Source organism: Terrapene carolina, unplaced genomic scaffold, assembly GCF_002925995.2.
Source record: "Terrapene carolina triunguis isolate 2854851 unplaced genomic scaffold, T_m_triunguis-2.0 Scaffold130, whole genome shotgun sequence".
NCBI classification, from domain to species: Eukaryota; Metazoa; Chordata; order Testudines; family Emydidae; genus Terrapene; species Terrapene triunguis.
The window spans coordinates 21805965-21825445 of record NW_020664481.1 but is presented as its reverse complement, the minus strand read 5'-3'; the positions used below and the strand labels follow the sequence as shown (position 1 = coordinate 21825445).

Here is a 19481-nt window from a genome sequence, read left to right as displayed (position 1 = left end):
TTTGTGTTTTTCAGGTTGACTGGTGGTAGTATCACTGCCCTGGGGCTAACTGGCCTGGCAGAAGTCTTTCCAAACTGCCTTCAACTTGAAGAAATAAAGTAAGTGACCTGCGTTATTGGGGGTGAGCGATGCTGTTAAAATCAGCTGAGAATTATTTTTGGGGGGGAATATTAACCAGGCAAACTGATTTGCAGCTTGCAGGACAATCGACTGAGGGACCAAGACATGGGAAAGGTGATTGAAATGCTTTCCAGAGTGGAAAAGTTAAAGATGATTGAGTAAGTAAGAGATTTAGTGACTTAAGCCCATTTAAAATGTCAGCTCTGAAGAAGCAAATAATCCCATCGAAGGGTCAAGTAGTTTAGGGTCAACATCAGGTCAGGGAGTAATGCCAGCAGTTCCTGGGGTCAGTCAGGCGCACAGATTTTTCACAGTGAGGTGAGCAGTCCAACTTGCAGCTCATGGGCTGGCCTGTGGGATGATTTTGTCCAGCCCCCAAAGGTGTCTGCCCTCACCCCTAGCAGACCTGCTCTACAAAATGGTGTCCTCTGCACAGTGGGACTTTACCATTACAATATGTGTGAGGTCATGCCGCACGGAGGGCGCCATTTTGTAGAGCACTTATTCCTGGGTGTGGCCTGCGGAGGTGCCCCAAAACTTGCATCTGGCCCACAGCACTGAAAAGGCTGGACCACAGATCATCAAATTCCACCCAAATACCCTTACATCATGGAACCTAATGACTTCAGTTAAACCAAAGCATTTTAGTCCTCAGGAGACTAAACGGTTGTGTGCCACTGGGGAACAGGAAAGGCCGAGACGCAGTCAATGCCTGAGGCCCCTTCCATTAACCATTAGAACAAACTACCAAAGGAAACAGTGAATTCTTCACCTCTTGAGGTCTCTAGATCAGAACTGGTTATCTTCCTAGAAGATCTGCTTTAGCCAAACACAAACACAAGCGACTGGGCTCAAAATGGAAGTAAGAGGATGAAATTTGATGGGAATAATCTAATAGTCGCTCCTGGTTTTAATATCTAGGAAGTTATGTACCATTAGATTTCATTAAAAAAGAAAATAATCCCCAGCCTCAAGGTTTTACTGAACCTAATATGAATAGAAATGTTTTCTTGGGATGTGCTTGTGTATGCAAATATAGGGGGGAAGAAGAATCGGAGTCAAACATGCCTCTGCCAGGCTGGAAAGTGGAAACCCTGACACAACAGCATTGGCCTTGTAATGCACAGGAGCCTTCAGTGAAACAGGTTTTCAACTGAAAAAAGAAGAGAGTGAAATTTACCAAATAAACCAATCTAATTTTAGGGGCTGTTCCGTCAAACCCTTACACGTGTGCATAACTTTACTCGTGAGCAATTCCACTGATATCAGGCAGAGTCAATTTATGCCCATGCAAAAGTGTTTGCAGGATCAGGGTGAGTGAAGTCCAAAACTTAAATAAACAGCATAAATAAAAGGAAATTATATTTTTAAAAAATCTTTTGAGTTTTACTAGTAACAGGTTAGATTTTTTTAAGCATAAGATTTTTATCTTGAGTGTATTCCTTTAAAGTGCGGTACTTTACATCTGTTATTTTGCTACAGCAAACTATGAAAAATGTACTGTATGTATTAAATATTTTATCATAAATGCCTGTTGTATCACCTACATTATTAGTAAGTGTTTTGTTTAGCAGAAAAAGGTGAAGAACTGTTTTACTATCCTATAGCTCTATCAAGTGTCCCTGATTCTGAACTCAGGGGCAGCAGTTGCATTTGAAAGAGTCCATAAAATAGAATTGAATTGCGAACAGACAGAAATGTCTGTTGGCTGAAACCAAACAGGTATAGTTTTAAATAGTCAACAAATTCATTAGGGGTGTGTGTGTGTGTGTGTGTGTGTGTGTGTGTGTGTGTGTTGAGAAGCAGTGGTTGTGTATTAAATAAAAGAGACTTACTATCAAATACAAACAGCTGATATTGTGATGCTCTGACTATTATCCCCAGTTTAAGCCATAATGATATTTCGGTGAAGTCTGTTCTTACTTTGGCGAAGGGAGCCACTACTTGTCCAAATGTTACTGAACTACATATAAGGTACTGGTAATATATACTTTATTTCTCTAACTGTTGACTTTAAAAATTGACTTCTCTTTTCAGTAGAATTGCTCCGTAATAAAGATTGGTGCAAATTGAGTTCAATTCTCTCCTCTTATTGACAAGTTGAAACATGGAGTTTGATTCAGTTACATTATACAATATGGAATTATTAAGGCATTGATTCTTACGTGTTCATTTCACACATTGATTTTTCAATGTAAAATGTATATGTAACATAATTTAAACTCTGTTTTTAAAACATGCAATATCTACCCGGTGAGATTCCTTGTCAGTGCAAATGAGTTATAAACCAGCGAAAATTACTGGAAAAGCAACACTTTGCATTGCTGTGCACTTGCTTTGTCTTTGAACAATGGTTTTGATATTATCATATGTCCAAGATACTGGGTAAAGTGGAGACTTAAATTACAGCTCTTACAACTAGTTTATTTCCATGGGTAAACTCCAGGAGCCAGATTAATCCCTAGTATAGCTCTAATGAAGTCCTGTTGGACACAGTTTGCTTTTTTCCAAGTTTCTCCATGCAATAAACATGTGATACTGAAATCACTGCTGACGCTTCTTATAACTTATCTTGCAGAAGAGCATTTGTGTTATTTTGCTCCATGCCACAGCTGGAGCAAAGGACCAAGTCGCTGCAGTAAATCGTAGCATTTTGGATCAATCAGTGGAATGAGCTCCTGTTTTCATGAGAGTTGTATCTAGAGAAGGGGAACCCCAAGAAGCAATTTGCTCAAGCTTCCGGCCAGCCTTGCTGAGACCAATGATTCTTTTGACTAACATCCACTGCAATATTCCCTTTTGCTTCATAAGCTCAAGAGCTCTGAGAGCAGCACATTTCTAAGGCTTGATTCAGCCCCACTGAATTCAGTGGGAGCTTTGCCGTCCATTTCAAGGAGAGCAGGCAGGGCCCCTAGTGAGCATTTCTGCATGAGAAGTTTAATCCTTTAGCATTTACCCTAATAGTGTGTTGTATTTTGCTTGCAGGAAGGACACCATCATGATATATTTTTCTGGCCAGTCCAGAAAAGTCCTCAGGTGAGAAATTGATCTTGGAGTTGTGAGTATTTAAGGGAATTCTGATTCAAACAATAGTCATTTCTACCATGGACACTGGTGACTGCTGGCTCCAGAAATGGCAGGAGCAGATTTACCATGAAACAAACCGTGCTGTGGCACAGGGCCCCCAATGACAGGGGGGCCCCCAAAACGCAGGACAAATATTTGACAACCTGCCCCCAAGTCCCGGCTGGCGGCGCAGCAGGGCTCAGGCAGGCAGGCTACCTTCATGCCGTGGTCAGTGGCTCCACACCGCTCCCAGAAGTGTCCGGCTGCTGGCACGTCTCTGTGCACCCCTGGTTGGGAAGGCGGCTCCGTGCGCTGCCCTCCGGGCAGTGCATGGAAACCTGCTGTCCCCATCCCCCCAAGGGATGCACAGAGACGTGCCAGCAGCAGGGCTAAGGCGTCTCCCTGCCCGCTCTGCCTCCCTCCCTCCGCGCTGCTCCCGGAAGTTGCTGGCATGTCCCTGCGGCCCCTGGGGGTGTGTCTCATGCGCTGCCCCCGCCCTGAGCGCCGATTCTGCAGCTCCCATTGGCCGGAAACTGCGCTTTGGGAGCTGCACCGCCCAAGGTAAGCGCCGCCCCCTGCCCCCCTCCTGCATCCCAACCCCCTGCCCCAGCCCAGAGCCCGCACCCCTCACCCAAACTCCCTCCCAGAGCTTGCCCCCCACACCCTCTTCTGCACCCCAACCTCCTGCCCCAATCAAGGTACCTCGCTTTATTGTCATTTAATTCCCATTACTTATAATATAGGAGGAGGATGAAGAAAAAAAGAATGAAAAAACGGGGGGGGGGAGATAAGAGAGAATGTTCTTTTTCTTGGCTGGGGGGACCCGAACATGAAGCTGTGCACAGGGCCCCACAAACCCTAAATCTGCCTCTGAGAAATGGGACATAATTCCCCTGCACCCCGTGCAGTCATGTACACCTGTTACAAGGGAATGTAAAACTGTTAATCCAGAACGGGAGCATTTTGCATGGGAGTAAATGACAGTAGAGGTCGCAAGGCAATTCTGAATCACGGCCATGTTGATGTTTTCTCTAGGGGGTGGGGCATAAATGGGGTACAACACTTCTTGCACCTTGCTTGGTTGCCTCTTTTCATGCCACTGCGTATGTGTGGGGACAGCATGGATTTAGCCCTAGGTAAGTAAATACCAAGCAAAATATGGGTCCTTGTTTTTCTCTTAGAGGATCAGTCTGAAAATGCCCCAGCCGGAAAGCACCTTTCATCACATGCTGTGCTACGTAGTTGAATGTTTTCATTTGCAATGAGCAGTCCTTAGCCTCCTGACTCCGATTCAGCTGCACTACGGCAGTGCTGGGCCAGAGAACTGAATCCTGGAAAGAGACTCAAGCGACATCTGCACTGCAGCTGGGGTAGACATACCTGCACTAGCTTTGATCCTGCTAGCATGCTAAAAATAGCAATGTAGCCATGATGGTGTGGGCGGTGGGAGGCATGGGCTAAGTATAAGCCTATCTGAGACCCTAGGTATGCACTCAGAGCGGCTAGCCCGTCCCACCGCCCATGTCACTGCAGCCACACTGCTGTTCGCGCACTAGCTCGATCAAAGCTAGCACAAGTTCGCCTCCCCAAGCTGGGAATTACAGCCCCTGCTGCTGTGTTAAATGTACCCCCAGTGACTTCTTCCAACAAAGCTTTATTCCTTCCCTGTGCAGACTGTATCCCACAATGTAGCTGGAAAATATTCAACAGCGAAATGTCTCATGATGGAGTTTCAAAGGCCGATAAATATTTTGTTTCTTTGCAGATCAAATTTGAGGAGAAGGGAACATAAAAAGGAAAATGCTGCTCAAATAAGAAATGTGAAGTTACGGTAAAAGAAATATACTTAAATTTCTATGGGTGACTAGAGATCTTCACATGACAGGTTCCACAGATGGGCAAAGTAACAGCCGCTTTAGTCATTAAAGGCAGAGGATATTACGATTTAAGAGCTGTTAGAAATAGGGCTGGATAAATGTTTAGACATTAAAAGTATCCCAGCCTGTCCAAATGAGGGCCCTAAGTTACTGTGAGTTGGGCTCAGCAGCTGATGTGGTTTGACAATGTTCAATTGTGACATCACATGTTGTCATGGGAAGGTTTGCATCACAATGGCATCATGCCATGACACCAGCCCAGCAGAGCCTGCACTTGTGGCAGGAAAGGGCTGTGCGCATTGGGAAGCAACTGACTTTCTTCCCCTCACCTCCACGTGATGATGGGAGATGGACTCTTAGAGCACTGGGATCATCATGGCTGGCATAAGACGATAAAGAGGATAATGGATGGCATGTGTAGAGAAGGTAGCTTGGGGATTATTATCTGCCCTTTCTCCCAATACAAGAACAAGGGGATGTTCCATGAAATTGAATGGCAGCAAATTTTAACCTGATGAAAAGAAAGGCTCTTTAACACAGCATACAATTAGCCTGTGGAATTCCCTGCCACTATATATAACTGAGGGGACAAGAGCTTAGCAGGAGTAAAAATGGACTGGATAGTTATAAGGATAATGAGAGCATCCAGATTTCCACCAGTAAGGATTTTTTTAAACAAGCATTGTGGAAGGGAGAAAAACCCTCCTGCATCAGAGCAAAAGCCAGTCTCTAACTGCAGGGGTTGTGACGAAAATGTCCCTAGGAGTTGGCTATTGCATAGTGACCGACTTCACAGTTTCTTGCCACTTTCTCTGTAGGATCTGGTGCTGGCCACTATCAGAGACAGGGTAGCACAGTAGGTGGACCATGGGTCTGAGCTGCCATGTTCATTCCTATTAAATCCAGCACGTTTCACCAGCACTAAAATTCAGGGGGCAGCGGTGTTACAAAAATACACTGATTGGCCAGGGGATGGCAAGCTCGACTGGATCAGGGAGCCCAAACTGGAGTACATGGCGGTAAGAGACAGCACTTTATTCCAAGCCTCTTTGCTGGTTCCCTAGCACAGTTGTGTCACAGCACCACCCACTAGCAAGTTAGACGGCTGGAAGTGAGCGTATCTGTGAATCTGGACTCCTGGGTTCTATCACCTGCTCTGCAGTTGACTCCCTGAGTGACTTTGGCAAAACCATTTACCTCCCTGTGCCTCTTTTCCCCCATTTGTAAAATGGGGATGATAATTCTTAGTAACAGCATAGCGGCGGGGTTGAGACTGAACTACGTAATAACATTTTGCTCTCCCGTAGCACTTTGCCTTTAAAGATTCCCAAGTACTTTACAGAAGGATTGTGACCATTTTATAGGGAGAAAAACAACTGATCACCTTTCTCCCAGTCCTGTACCCCATCCACCGAGCCCCTCTGCCTGTCTACACTATTCCTAATGTGAATTCCCCATGGATCGAGAGAGGGATAATTCCTAGAAAGGCCCATTTAGAGCTGAAATGAGTTCCCTGTTCTGTTTGTCTTTCTGGTCATTTAATCCAATCTTTCTGTTCTTAGAAATGTATTTAAATGTCCATGGGTTGATTGAGGCCCTCAGCTGACAGATTTCACACAAGGGCAAAGTAATAGTCATATTAATGATGATGAGACTGACCTCCTTTGTAAAACACTTTGAGATCTATGGATGAAAAGTGATTGGTATTCTAATAGTTATTAAACATGACATGCAGAAGGGTTTATTGTTTTATTATTCTTTAAGGACTGTTGGAGCTAGAGCTGGGTAAATGGTTAAAATACAAAAATCCCGGCCTGCCTAAACCAGTAACCCCAAGTTACTGTGAGCTGGGCTCAGCAGACATGGTTTTACAGTGTTCTGTTGTGATGTCATGTTGTCGTGGGGAAATTTGTATCGTGATGTCATAGGGTGACCAGATGTCCCGTTTTTAAAGGGACAGTCCCGTTTTTTGGGACTTTTTCTTATATAGGTGCCTATTACCCTCCCCCCCCCACTGTCCGATTTTGTCACAGTTGCCATCTGATCATCCTATGATGTCATTATGCCATGACACTAGCTCAGCAGAGCCTGCACTTGTGGCAGGAGAGGGCTAGGCACGCATTGGGAAGCAGGCCGCCTGCTTCCCCTCACCTCCATATGGTGACATGAGATGGACTCACAGAGCCTACGTTCATTGTGGCTGGTGTTGGATGATAAAGGTACACAGAATAATAGACGGCGTAGAGAACGTAGATCAGGCACTTATGTTCACCCTCTCGTATTACAAGGACAAGGGGTTATTGAGTGAAGTTGAAAGAGGGAAAATTTAAAACTGATGAAAGGAAATACTTTTTCCTCACAACTTACACATAGCCTACTGTTCCGTGCCTTGGTTTGCCCATTTGTAAAACGGGACGGGTAATGATTACCCACATCACAGGGGGAATTGTGTGACTTTGTTATATAATAGTAGTTTGAACTCACGTAGCGTTTTTCCTGTAAGGATCTCAAAGATTTGTACAAAAGTCTTCTCATTATGTAGAGAAACTGAGGCACAGAGAGGTCAAGTGACTTGCCCATGGTCACATAGCTGTCAGTGGCAGAGCTAAGAATAAAACCCAACTCTCCCAACTCACAAGCCAGTAGCCTATTCCCTGGTCCCCTCTGCCTGTTTATATTAATTCAAAAGCGGAATTCTGGATGGATCTAGAGAGGAATGGATGCTTGAAGTGCCTGTTGACAGTTGATATCAGCCCCTTGTTCTGTCTCTATTCAGCTCATTTAATCTCATCGTCCTGTTCCTAGAAATATGTCTACATTTCCGTGGGTTAATTGAGATCCTCAGAGAACAGGTTCCACACAAAGGCAAAGCAGCCATCATATTAATCGTTACATTCGAATAGGGTGACCAGATGTCCCAATTTTATAGGGACAGTCACGATTTTTGGGGCTTTTTCTTATATAGGCTCCTTTTACTCCCCCACCCCGTCCCGATTTTTCACACTTGCTGTCTGGTCACCCTACATTCAGAGGGTTTGTTTGTTGTTTTATTATTCTTGAAGACCTATTAGAGATGGAGCTGGGTGAGTAGTTAAAATATAAAAATCCCAGGCTGTCCAAACCAGTGGCCCCCAGTTACTGCGAGCTGGGCTCAGTTGATGTGGTTTTACAACAATTCATTGTGCTGTCATGTTGTCACGGGGAAGTTTGTATCACAATGTTGTCGTGCCATGACACCAGCCCAGTGGAGCCTGCACTTGTGGCAGGAGAGGGCTGTGAGCACTGGGAAGCAGCCAGCCTGCTTCTCCTCACCTCCATGGGATGGTGGGCATTGGAGTCGCAGAACCATGGGGTCATTGGGTTGGTATCAGGTGATAAAGATACACAAGATAATAGTATAGAGAAGACTGAGCGGACACTTTGTCTATTCAGTCCATCACCGTAATATCTGAGTGTTGGTAGCAGTCACTTTTTCTCATCATGAGTATTATTATAATTAAGTATTTATATTCTGGTAGCCCTCAGAACCCCAATTAGGATCAGGGCCCCATGTGCTGGGCACCATAAACCTCCCTAGAAGAGACAATCCCTTCCAAGAAGTAATCACAGTCTAGAGACCTAAACTGCTGCTGTGTCTGCTGAAAACAAAGATTATGTTCCAGAAAACATATTGTTTTGATCAAAGAATCTAATTTGAGCTCTTTTAATGCTCCCTCCCTCTCAACGTGGTTTTTAAAGTAAACAGATACCTACTCTTTCCAAGGCCTCCTCTGGGATTCAGAAAGAAAAGTCACTTTTCTCCTAATACAAGAACACAGGCATTTAGAATGAAGTTGAAATGAAGCAAATTTAAACCTGATAAAAGTGAAGACCTTTTCTCACAACCTACAATTAGTGTCACTCTGTGCCTCAGTTTCCCCGCTCGTAAAATGGGAATGATAATGCTTACCTTCCTTGTAGGGAGGATGGTGAGGCTTTACTATGCAATAAAACTTTGCACTCTCATAGCACTTGTCAATGAAGGCTCTCAGAGCTCCTTACAAAGTATTATCCTCATTTTACAACTAGAGAAACTGAGGCAAAAGAGGGGTGAAGTGGCTTGCCCAAGGTCACCCACACCCATCACTGGCAGAGGCGGGACCAGAATCCAGATCTGATGACTCCCAGTCTGCTGCCCCATCCACTGGCCCTCTCTGCATTTATCCCAGATGTGAATTCCCCCTAAATCCCCTTAGAACTATCTGCACTCTGATATCAGCCTCCTGCTCTGTCTGTCTCTTCACCACTCATTTACTGTAATCTTCCTCTTCGTAGGTTACAGGATTGCAGCCTCAATTCACAACATGCAGGGGAGATCGCTGCTCTTCTCAGGGGCTGCGCCCACTTCTCGGAAGTGGAGTAAGTACATCAGGAAAGATCCTGTTTCCTCTAAGGGTCCCTTCTAATGTTGATCTTGCTGTAGGTGGGACGGAAGAGGGAGAAATCATGTCAAATCACCAATGTAATGTGTGTTCCTCACCCCAGTGGGGAGAGGGGGGCCATGTTGTTCTGAGATTAGGTACGCTGGGATTTTAGAAAAGATTCAGTGCAGTGGGAGTTGGGTGTCTAAACCCCAGCGTCTGGCTCTGCGGGAATGTAACCAGAGACACCTATTTTAAAACAGCATTGTTGGCCACGCTGTGCCCCAGAGGCAAAGGCATGTGCCAGGGGCCCCGGGGAACGGCGCTGCTCTGGAGTAGCTCTGGAAGGCATTTACAGAGTCAGAAACCAGAAGGATTCATTGTGATGGTCTGGTCTGACTGCCTGTATAACATAGGCCATCGGATTTCTATGCATTAATTCCTGTTTGAACTAGAGCACATCTGTTAGATCCTTGAGGAGACACGTGTCCTGGGACTCTTGGGCACAGAGGGCAGATATGCCTGTTGCGCTGCCCTTATGCCCCTCCAAGGCCATCCACCTCTGCTAGATGGTCTGGAGAGGCAGGGCCATGGCCGCACTCTTTGCCCTTCCCCTTTGGGGGGGACTAGCAGCTACTGCCCCCCCCCCTTTTTTGCGCAGGTAGTGCCAGGCAGGGTCTGGCTGTACAGATTTCATTGTAACCTATTTGCAATAGGAAATTCAGGGAAATCTAATGTCTCTGGCAAGGTGATTCTCCAGCCCAGCACCACAGATTTAGAGGGCCAGCTCTCCCACTGACTGGCTGGGATTAGGGTTAGAGGGTCTTTCTTACCCTGTGGTTTCCCCCTCCCATCAGGACTGCAGCCACCCGTTGACATGGCTCTTCTGTGGGTCACATTCCCTCCCCAAGTGCTCGAATGGAGGGTTCTTGTTGGGGCTGGAGCACCCACAGAAGCAATGTGAAGCCAAGTGGACTCACTGAGGGGAGAGCTCCCCCCCGAGGTCGCTTCATGTAGGAAGTAGAGCAGGGCAAAAGTTTTTGTCCGAAACTATTTTGCGGGGTGTAACGGGGCAATGCTCACCTCCACGGCGCCTCCTGCTGGCCTCCCGGGGAATTAGCTCACCAGCCTCCGGAGCGCCCTCTGCTGGCCGGTGTCTCGCCTTTCACTGGCCTCCATGTCCCTCCCGGACCCCGGTGTCCCTTCTCTTGGGGGCTGTCCCCTGGCAGTACCCCCACAGTATCTGGGTTTCCCCACCTAAGGGAACCCCCACCCACTATCCCCACCTCACCTCAGTATCAGGCTACTGCCAGTCACCATCTAGCCCCCGCTCACTGGGGCGGACTGCAGTGTACAAGCCACTCATCACAGGCAAGGTTGGGTTTGGACCTGCTGCCTTGGCCTACCCCTGGGCTGCCCTCTGCAACCCCAGTACCCTTCTGGGCCTTCAACAAGGCCTGCAGCCTGGGGGGTTTCCAGGCCGGAGCTCCCCAGCTCCTCTGGCCTTCCCCCAGCCCTGCTCCACTCCAGGTACCCTGTGAGCTCCTAAGCAGCCAGGCCCTTCCCAATCAACCTGGGAACTGCTTGCTTCCAGCCACAGCCCTCTCCTGGGCTGTTTTAAGCCCTTTACGGCTGGAGCAGGTGACCACCTCGCTACGGGGGGGAAATGCAGGTTCGGCAACAGTGAAATATTTTGAGAATTCATGTTGTTTTTGCCAAATTGTTTTGGTTAAAAAAAACCAAACCTACAATTATTTTTTTAAATCAAAACAGTTTGTTTCAAAGTTTTCAAAACAAAACATTTTGAGTTCTTGGTTTGAAATGACTTTTTGTTTCAAAATGTCCTTTAATTTTATTTAAAAAACCCAATCAAAATGGTCAAACTGAGACGTTTCCTTGGACCTAATTTGCTGAAAATTAAAAAAAAAAAAAAAAAAAAAAAAAAAAAAAAAAGGTTTTGGTTTGACCTGAAACTACTTTGTTTTAGGGTCGTTTTTTCCCCCAGAATTGCCAGTAAACTGAAAAATCAATTTGCACAGTTCTACTGGGGCCAAGCAGGGGAGTGGAGGAGCGTGGAGTAGGAGGATGAGATTCTGTGTTATTTACACTGTTCAGAATGAACCACTTTAATGGGAAAATCCCTCAGTTTATCAGGTAACCAACTTGGTGATGAAGGCTGCAGAGAGCTGGCGGAGAGTCTCCCTGAAGTACATATTTCCAAGCAGTTGGAGTAAGTATTGCCTTGCACCCCCCGAATTACCCTGGGATGAAGATGGTGGCTGTTGTACATAGACGCTGACAGGGTTCCACCAAGAAGGAAGCTGACACCCTTCCTAGCCCTCACATAGGAGTATGGGTGGAATATTGAGTCAGGAGGAAGCCAATCAAGCCTCTCTTGGAGTGAGACATACCCCCATACAGAGGAGCAGCCGAAGGCCCAGGAACCTCTGAAATCTTAGGTAGCTCACATGCTTCTAACATTGTGTTCAGAAGCGGAGTCTCATCCTTTCAGAATAGAGAAGTTTAGCATCAAATGCCTTGTCCCCAAGAATACTGGCTTCAGCTGTTTTCAGCCCGACCACTTAAAAAAATTAAATGTTAGAATGTTCCTGGTGCCCCCCCCCCCCCCGCGCGCAATGAGAGCCATGTCCATCATGTCCCTCTAATGACTTCCTTCATGGTCTGTTATTGCACACATGCTTTTTAATAGGTAATCATTTGCTTGTCTGGTTGTTTTCTTTCTCAGTGTCAGTAACAACCAGATATCTGTGGACGGTGTTTGCTGTCTGTTGAATGCCGTGAACACCTGCTTGAATGTGGTGGAGTTTGAAGCCAGGTATGCAAAGTCAGATCAGGAAATTGTACTCAACTGATCTATCTCATCTGTCTAATCTGTCATCTAAAGGCACTTGTATGGCCCCCTTTAGCCTATCTAATTTATCTATAGGTACTTATATGGTCCTTGTGAGCACAGTATCTGAGTGCCTCACAATCTGTATTTATCCTTACAAGCACTGAAAATATGTGGCAGGGAATATTCTTGTATTGGCAGGACATGGGCTAAACGACCATCCACTTCTAATTTCTGTAGTGCTGTGTATTTCTTCATAGCTAAAAGCGGTACAGTTTAGCAGGAATAACCCTGCAGAATCAACAGCATTTTTCAGGGTAAACTCCCAAAATCCTTAGCGGAGAATCATATACAGTAATCAGATTTCAGAGAGTCAAAATGTCTTTTTTCACATCGCATAAAACCCCTTTTTTGCCTCTCTCATGCTATTGGCACCAGGGGGTTTTAGAGAGAAATTTTCACTGGTTCAGTTGAACTGGCAGAAGCACTGATGGGTTCCCTCCCCAAACCCTGACTAAAATTCCCAACTGTAGACAAGACTCCATGTTGTTAAGTGTAATAACTTCAACAGGACCTTTTCCTTGCTAGTGTTCCTGAACTATTCAGTTGATATTGCATAATTAGACTCAAGTGAGATAGCTGGTTGTCTTGGGTAATATTTTAATTGACCTTGGAACTGCTGTCTAATGGTAATATTTGAATTGACCTTTGAAGTGATGACAGTCATTTTGAGAAAACCCCATAATATTATCGAGAGTAAATACAATATAAATTAGTGATAGTCAGTGAACCGAGTGTGACCTTGTTTGTCATCTCTTTCTTCCACAGCCTTCATCATCAGACTGCAATCCTGAAGTTTATAGGAGATAAAGAATTTGCCTCTACCCATTCCAGGTACATCACATGGAAACAGATCCTTTGTTCTGTGTATCAGTCCATGCTGATCACAAGTCAGAGCATGGCTGAAATGTTAATTCCCCCCCCCCATCTGTTCCTTACATTTTCCTATTATTTACATGTTGGAATGAATCCAGACATATGATTTAGTTGATCACTAGGGTGCACTGTGTATCCTGACAGTGCTGCCCCTGATTATAACGTCTTACATCTGAACAGCACATTTCATCCCACAGGACCCCAAGCATAGCAGACTATGCTAAGATAAAAGGTCATCAATGTAGCAATTGTTTAACACCACACAGCTGTGCTACACAACAGGGGGGCAGGTCGAATAGTTACAAAACCTGATTCTCAGATATGTTCACATAGAATGGCATCAAGTTCAGCTTACAGTAAATTCTGGGGTCATCATATATATAACTCACAAGTCAAGCTGGTCAGAAAATGAGGTTTATGGTCTCAGAAAGTTTGGGCAAAAAAAAAATTCAAAATATTTTGATTCTGAAATGCTGCCATTTGCCTCATGAGAGCTGTAGTTCAGGTGCCTTATGCTCCTATTCCCTATAAGTTGGGCTCACTGGTTGGACTACATCTCCCATGATGCACCAGAGTCTCCCCTTCTTAGTGAGGAGTTGCATGACCATGTTGCATCATGGGAGATGCAGTCCAACTGGGGAGCCCAGCTCCTAGAGAAAAATGGGAACAAGAGATACCTGAACTGCAACTCCCATGATGCACCACAGTGTGGCATTTTAGAATCAAAATATTTCAGTTTTGGGGTGTCCTGTTTTTGAGCAAAAAATGGAAATTTCTCCACACAAGACAGACATTTTTCACAAAAATCTTTGTTCCGTCAAAACCTATATTTCTGCCCAAAACCAGTTTGGATGGAAAAATTTCAAACAGCCCTTCTCACAAGTATTTCGTTAACCACTGGAAGGAAGAATTGGCTAGTGCTAGACAAGTGCAGGGAAATGAGCTGGTCAGAGACAAGCTCTTTGAGGTAGATCATGGTGGCAAATCCATGGTGGCGTTACAAACCAGGGAAAGCAATGTATACTTCCAATCATTTGTCCTGCTTTTTGCGCTGGCTTCTTGTGGAGGTGGGTGCTCCCTGTGGAATGGTTACTTACGTACGACTCCTTGAGTTCTTCTCTTCACCTTGTCTTTTCAGAGGACAGTTCATGTTCAGGTCTGATCATGTGTATTGTTACAGGGATACCTCTCGTAGTGGGGACCAGTCAGGTGGAGGTGAGAGCCAGAAGTCTGTGGTCTCAAGGAAAATAAGGTAGCTTGATGCTTTTCATGGGCGTTCAGAGATCTTTGGTGTCTGCAGCTGAGAAAACCATTTCTGATGCAAGTTCAAATGGGGAGTAGCATTGACGAGGCTGTTGAAAGGAAGAGTCACTTCTCATTGTTTATCGTTATTATCTTTGCGTGGGGGTAAAGTCTAGGATGCACTGCACCGGTGGCTCTGTGGTTAGTGCTTGTGCAGTCCTGCAGGAGCCCACTTTGATGTCTAGTTATGAGGTCTCATTCACCAAACCAGTCTGTGGTTAGTATTTCAACCAGCAGGTCAGAGGTGGGAACTGGATTTGCTGAGCTAGTCAGTTACTCTTGTTCTGGGACATGCATTGCAAGAAGATTCTGGACTCAAACCCAAGTCCGGATTTAATTCAGACTATATAAACCTGTATAGGTCAGTGTGTGTTCGTATCTCTTGCAGGCTGTCAAGAGGAAGGATGGGCATCTGGATATAGCTCTCAAGTAGGACTCATGATAGCTGGGCTCAAATCCCTGCCCTGCCACAGACTCCCTGTGTGACCTTGGACAAGTCACTTGGTTATTTTGTGCCTTGGTTCCTCATCTGTAAGAGGAGGCTAATCATCCTTCATTTATCCCACCCTCTGTCTGTTTAAGTGTAAAGCTCCTTGGGACAGTGAGGACCTCTTACCATGTGTATGCACTGTTCTGAGAACAATGGGGTTCACAGGGGCAGTTTCAGTGGGGACCTCCATGTGCTATTGTAATACAAATCAATAATGATAAAGGACAGCCAGCCTCATCTCTTAGCAAATGATAACGCTCAGTGTCCATAGAGCACTTTTACTCATAATTTTCATATACATATTATCCCCATTTTACAGATGGAGAAACTGAGGCACAAAACAGTGTTGTGACTTGATCAAGGTCACACACCTCAGAATAGCACCTCAGTCACCTGGCCCCCTGCCGTATCCACTGGTCAGTGCTGGGCTGCTATGCAGGGTTGTATTCAGAGGGCTGAGGTGGAATTCAGTGTAGCTCTTGCTGTTTTACCTTAATATTTTTCCCAAGCAGAGCTCATTTTAAATCTGATTTTGAAAGTCTCTTGTAGAACAACTCGCTCTTTCAGTCAGATGCAGTTTAAACCTCTGGGTTACGGCAGCATTGCCAACTCTCATGATTTTATCATTAGTTTCATGGGTTTCTTAAAACCCCCAGCTCCTGGATGTATGAAAAAGTATGTTTCTAATCCTCGTGTTTGCAGAGAAAAACAGGAAAGTGTGACCTGAGTATAAACAAAAGACTCAAACACCAGAAGGCAATGAAAAGAACTTAAACATTATTATTTTTTTAAAATCTCATGATTTTTAAGCCCATCTCATGATTTGGGGTGGGGGGGCTGCTTTCTTTCTTAGGCTGACAGACTGTGGTTTTCCCACCAGAGATCTGGACAAGTTGTGCACTGTATTGAAGAAATGTAGCAGCGTATCAGAGCTCGAGTGAGTCTTCTTATTTTTTAGAGCTAAGTTGTATTTTTGCGATTTGTTGGGATATTGTTTATAATAAATATTTTTAAATGTTGGGCCTTATTTATAGGCCCCAGTTAGTTGTTCAGAGATTCATAATTTTAAGGCCAGAAGGGTGGTTGTCTACTCTAACCTCCTGCATAACACAGGGCAGAGAACTTTGCCCAGTAAGTTCTGCATCGAGCCCATTCATGTGTATTTGAGCTGGAACGTATCTACTAGAAAGACATCCAGTCTTGATTGAAACACTGGGAGTGACGGAGAATCCACCACATGCCTAGAGCAAATTGTTCCATTGGTTCATTTGCGTGCATGCAAAATGTGCCTCTCTTTTGCACATTCACAATAGGGTGTGATGCTCACGTATAGATCGTCAACACAGCTTACCTAGGATCTTCAGCACGAAAGCACAGATCTCTACCGTGTAAACAAAAGGAGTCGTTCTATTTGCTAGCAGCGGGAGGTGGTTCTTGGTTTTGTGGTCATAGACTTGCCCAGATGTAGGATTTCAGAGATTCCTAGATTTTTACAGCCAGAAAGGACCATTATGATAATTTAACATGACTTCCTGTGTAACATAGGCGAGAGATTTCACCCAGTGGTTCTTGCATTAAACCCAACAATGGATGGTCAAACTATCTTTTAGTGTCCACTTTCCGTAAGCATTCAAGCAATCAAGTTGCTTGGTCAAAAGCATGTACAAAGCCAATTTTAATCCTGCATGCTTCCGTACTGGTCTGGGAAGTGGAGCATTTCTATGATATGGGGCAGTGCTTGATGCAACTTTCCCCAGGCCTCTTGCCAGAGCCCCGAGGAAGAGACTTCAATGAGTCAAGTGAGCATTTGTATGAAGCCTGCATATTTCTAGGGAAATGGCTGCCTGTACCTCAGAGACTCCTTTAATTATGTTGCCTGAGGGACAGTGCCTGCATCAGAGGCAGTGCATTGTAATGGAGATTTCAACCCCCTCTGCTAGGCCAAATTCAGCATAGCAACACTTTTAAACGGCTTTCCTGGTAGGAGAAGAGATGGGAACTGATGTCTTCCTATTGTGTAATGAAATATATATTTATATGGATGGCCTGGAGACTGAAGTCTTCTATGTACTCACAGAACAGGTATAACTTTAGTGGCAGCAGTGCAACCTTCCCAGCTAACTGCCCTGCCAATGTGCCTCCTGCCTGACCCAGGAAAGGTGCAAGCGGGGAGTTTATTCTCAGTAGTATGGCAAAACTTTTTTTTCCGTCAAAAAAGTCATTTTGTCAACCCTGAAATGCTTTGTGGAAATGCATCTGTTTGGAGGGAAATTCAGGCCCAGGATGGAGTTGTTTTCTGGTGGCGGGGGGGAAGAGATCAAGAGAGATCTAGACTAGCCTGCTGGTTAGGACACTTGGCTGGGCCATGGGAGAGCCAGGTTCGCGAGCCTGTTCCAAACATGGGCCTTCCATACCCTAGGCAAGTGCCTTAACCGCCAAGCTGTTCTGGGATGAGTCTCGGATTCTCTTTTATTTTTGGTCAAAATTTCGAAAGGTCTCATTGTCCTTCAGCATCGGAACGAAAACTGATCTTGAAACCTCAACAAGTTTTGCAAAACAGAAAAGTTGCATTGTCTGGGACTCATTCATGCCTGGGTTCCTCTGCTGAACCTGGTAACACCAGGGCCAATTTGAGATCCTCCTGATGGATATGGCTGTCTGACCTCTGGGGATGAGAAGCACCAGCTCGTTCCAGAGGCTACTGAACAGGCATCAGACGATGAGGAGGTTCTGAACATGCTTCTCCTCTCGTTCACACTGGCGTGACTCTGTTGACTTCAGTGGACTTACTCCTGTCAGTGGGAGGACACTCGACTGGATTCGAGTTAGAGTTGCAATGCTCCAGATCCTGTCAGTGGCCTTGCGCCCCCCAGGTTTTAGTCCTGAGGCCTGGGCTACGCTACAAAGTAGGGTTGACATAGGCCACCGTGCGTCAACTTATTTGACCAAAAAGGCAAGGAGGAGACTGGATGAGCTACCTGTGGCTTTGATTTGCATCCGAGGATGCCAGTGCTCTGCCCTTTGGGGACTGACATTAAGGGAGCATACCGTGTATATTATAAAGTCATAGAATCGCAGGACTGGAGGGGACCTCGCGAGGTCATCTCGCCCAGACCCCTGCACTCACGGCAGGACTAAGTATTATCTAGACCATATTATTTTCTCCTTAATGAAAAATAAATATCTTCCTTTAAATCCTAGTTTGTCAAATAACTCTCTGGGTGACCAGGGAGTCGGGAAGCTGGTTGGACTCCTTCCGGAGCTGAAGGCAGTGAGTTCCCTCAAGTAAGTGATCACTCGTCATTATGTAGCTTGTTTGAAATATTTGGCCTAATTCCCACCCTTGACTTACCCTGTGGATAGTTGTTTAAACCTGTGCAAAATAGGTGTGAAATGCTACCACACTGGAATTTTCCACTCACACACAAGGGGATGGGCGTGTTTGACATCTAATTTGTGTAACACTCGCTTGGACTGAGTTACATTTGCATAGATGGAAATGCGGACAGGCGGTGCAAAGCAGCAGAGCGTCAGGCCCTTAGGGTATGCCTACGCTGCAGCTGCGAGTGTGTTTTTTAGCTCGCCTAGACACACACACGCTAGCTTGGCTGGAGCTAGTGTGCTAAAAATAGCAATGCAAACAGGGGTAGCGTGGGTGATGGCTTGTGGTAGCTGTCCAGGCATATAGCCAGTGGTCCAGGTGGCCTTGTACTCAAGCGGCTAGCCCGAGCTGCCTCCTGTGCTGTCCCTGGCTACACCGCGGTTTTTAGTGCACCAGCTTGAGCAGAGCTAGCAAGTGTCTCTCTTCGCAAGCTGGGAAGCACCCTCCCGGCTGCAGTGAGACTGTAAGTTCTGCAGAGCAAGGACCATTTCTATTGTATCTTATGGCACCGTATAAATCATTAATGATAATGAGGATGAGGATTTAATCCTTTGAAAATAATGGTTTTATTCCATCTCTTCCTCTAGGCTGAGTGGCAATCAGATCTCCTTGAGTGCTGTGTTTGGCTTAGCTCAGTGCTTATCGGCCCTGGAACACATTAAATCAATAGACATCAGGTATGTTTGGGACTCTTCTTGCTGTGTTTTCCCATCAGCGCTGAAGCTTGAGACACGTGACCTTGGTTTGCAGTCCATGAAACGTGAGCAGCCCTCTCCCGACTGCGTGTTCATGGTGTTCTCTTTTGGTTACAGCCTGGGAAACGCTCAGTCGGTCCATTTAACCTTCTGGGAAAATGTCAGGTAAAGATCCTGTCCAAGCATTTCCTGTGTGCCATTCCCATAGTATCTAGATGTCCATGTTGCAATAGAGCGGTTTCCATGGGGTGTCAAAATCAGGGGTCCTTTGGGCTCTGAATGCTGGCTGGGAATAGTGGAGGCAGGGAGCAGCTGGGTGGTGTGGATGAGGGTGGGCAGCCGGGAGTGTGCGGGATGGGGTG

The 19481-nt window shown here is 45.6% G+C and overlaps 1 protein-coding gene across 1 annotated transcript in view; it reads left to right on the top strand.

Moving 5' to 3' along the window:
• NLRC5 (NLR family CARD domain containing 5) overlaps positions 1-19481 on the top strand; it is a 76858-nt gene that overhangs the window by 21319 nt on the left and 36058 nt on the right. The window contains exons 7-20 of the mRNA XM_026652762.1: positions 15-98; positions 195-278; positions 2005-2094; positions 3106-3156; positions 4952-5017; positions 9378-9461; positions 11610-11693; positions 12210-12299; positions 13143-13208; positions 14389-14502; positions 15896-15979; positions 18244-18327; positions 19012-19101; positions 19237-19284. Coding sequence (XP_026508547.1) covers positions 15-98; positions 195-278; positions 2005-2094; positions 3106-3156; positions 4952-5017; positions 9378-9461; positions 11610-11693; positions 12210-12299; positions 13143-13208; positions 14389-14502; positions 15896-15979; positions 18244-18327; positions 19012-19101; positions 19237-19284 — 1119 coding nt within the window. The remainder of the gene's footprint in view (positions 1-14; positions 99-194; positions 279-2004; positions 2095-3105; positions 3157-4951; positions 5018-9377; positions 9462-11609; positions 11694-12209; positions 12300-13142; positions 13209-14388; positions 14503-15895; positions 15980-18243; positions 18328-19011; positions 19102-19236; positions 19285-19481) is intronic.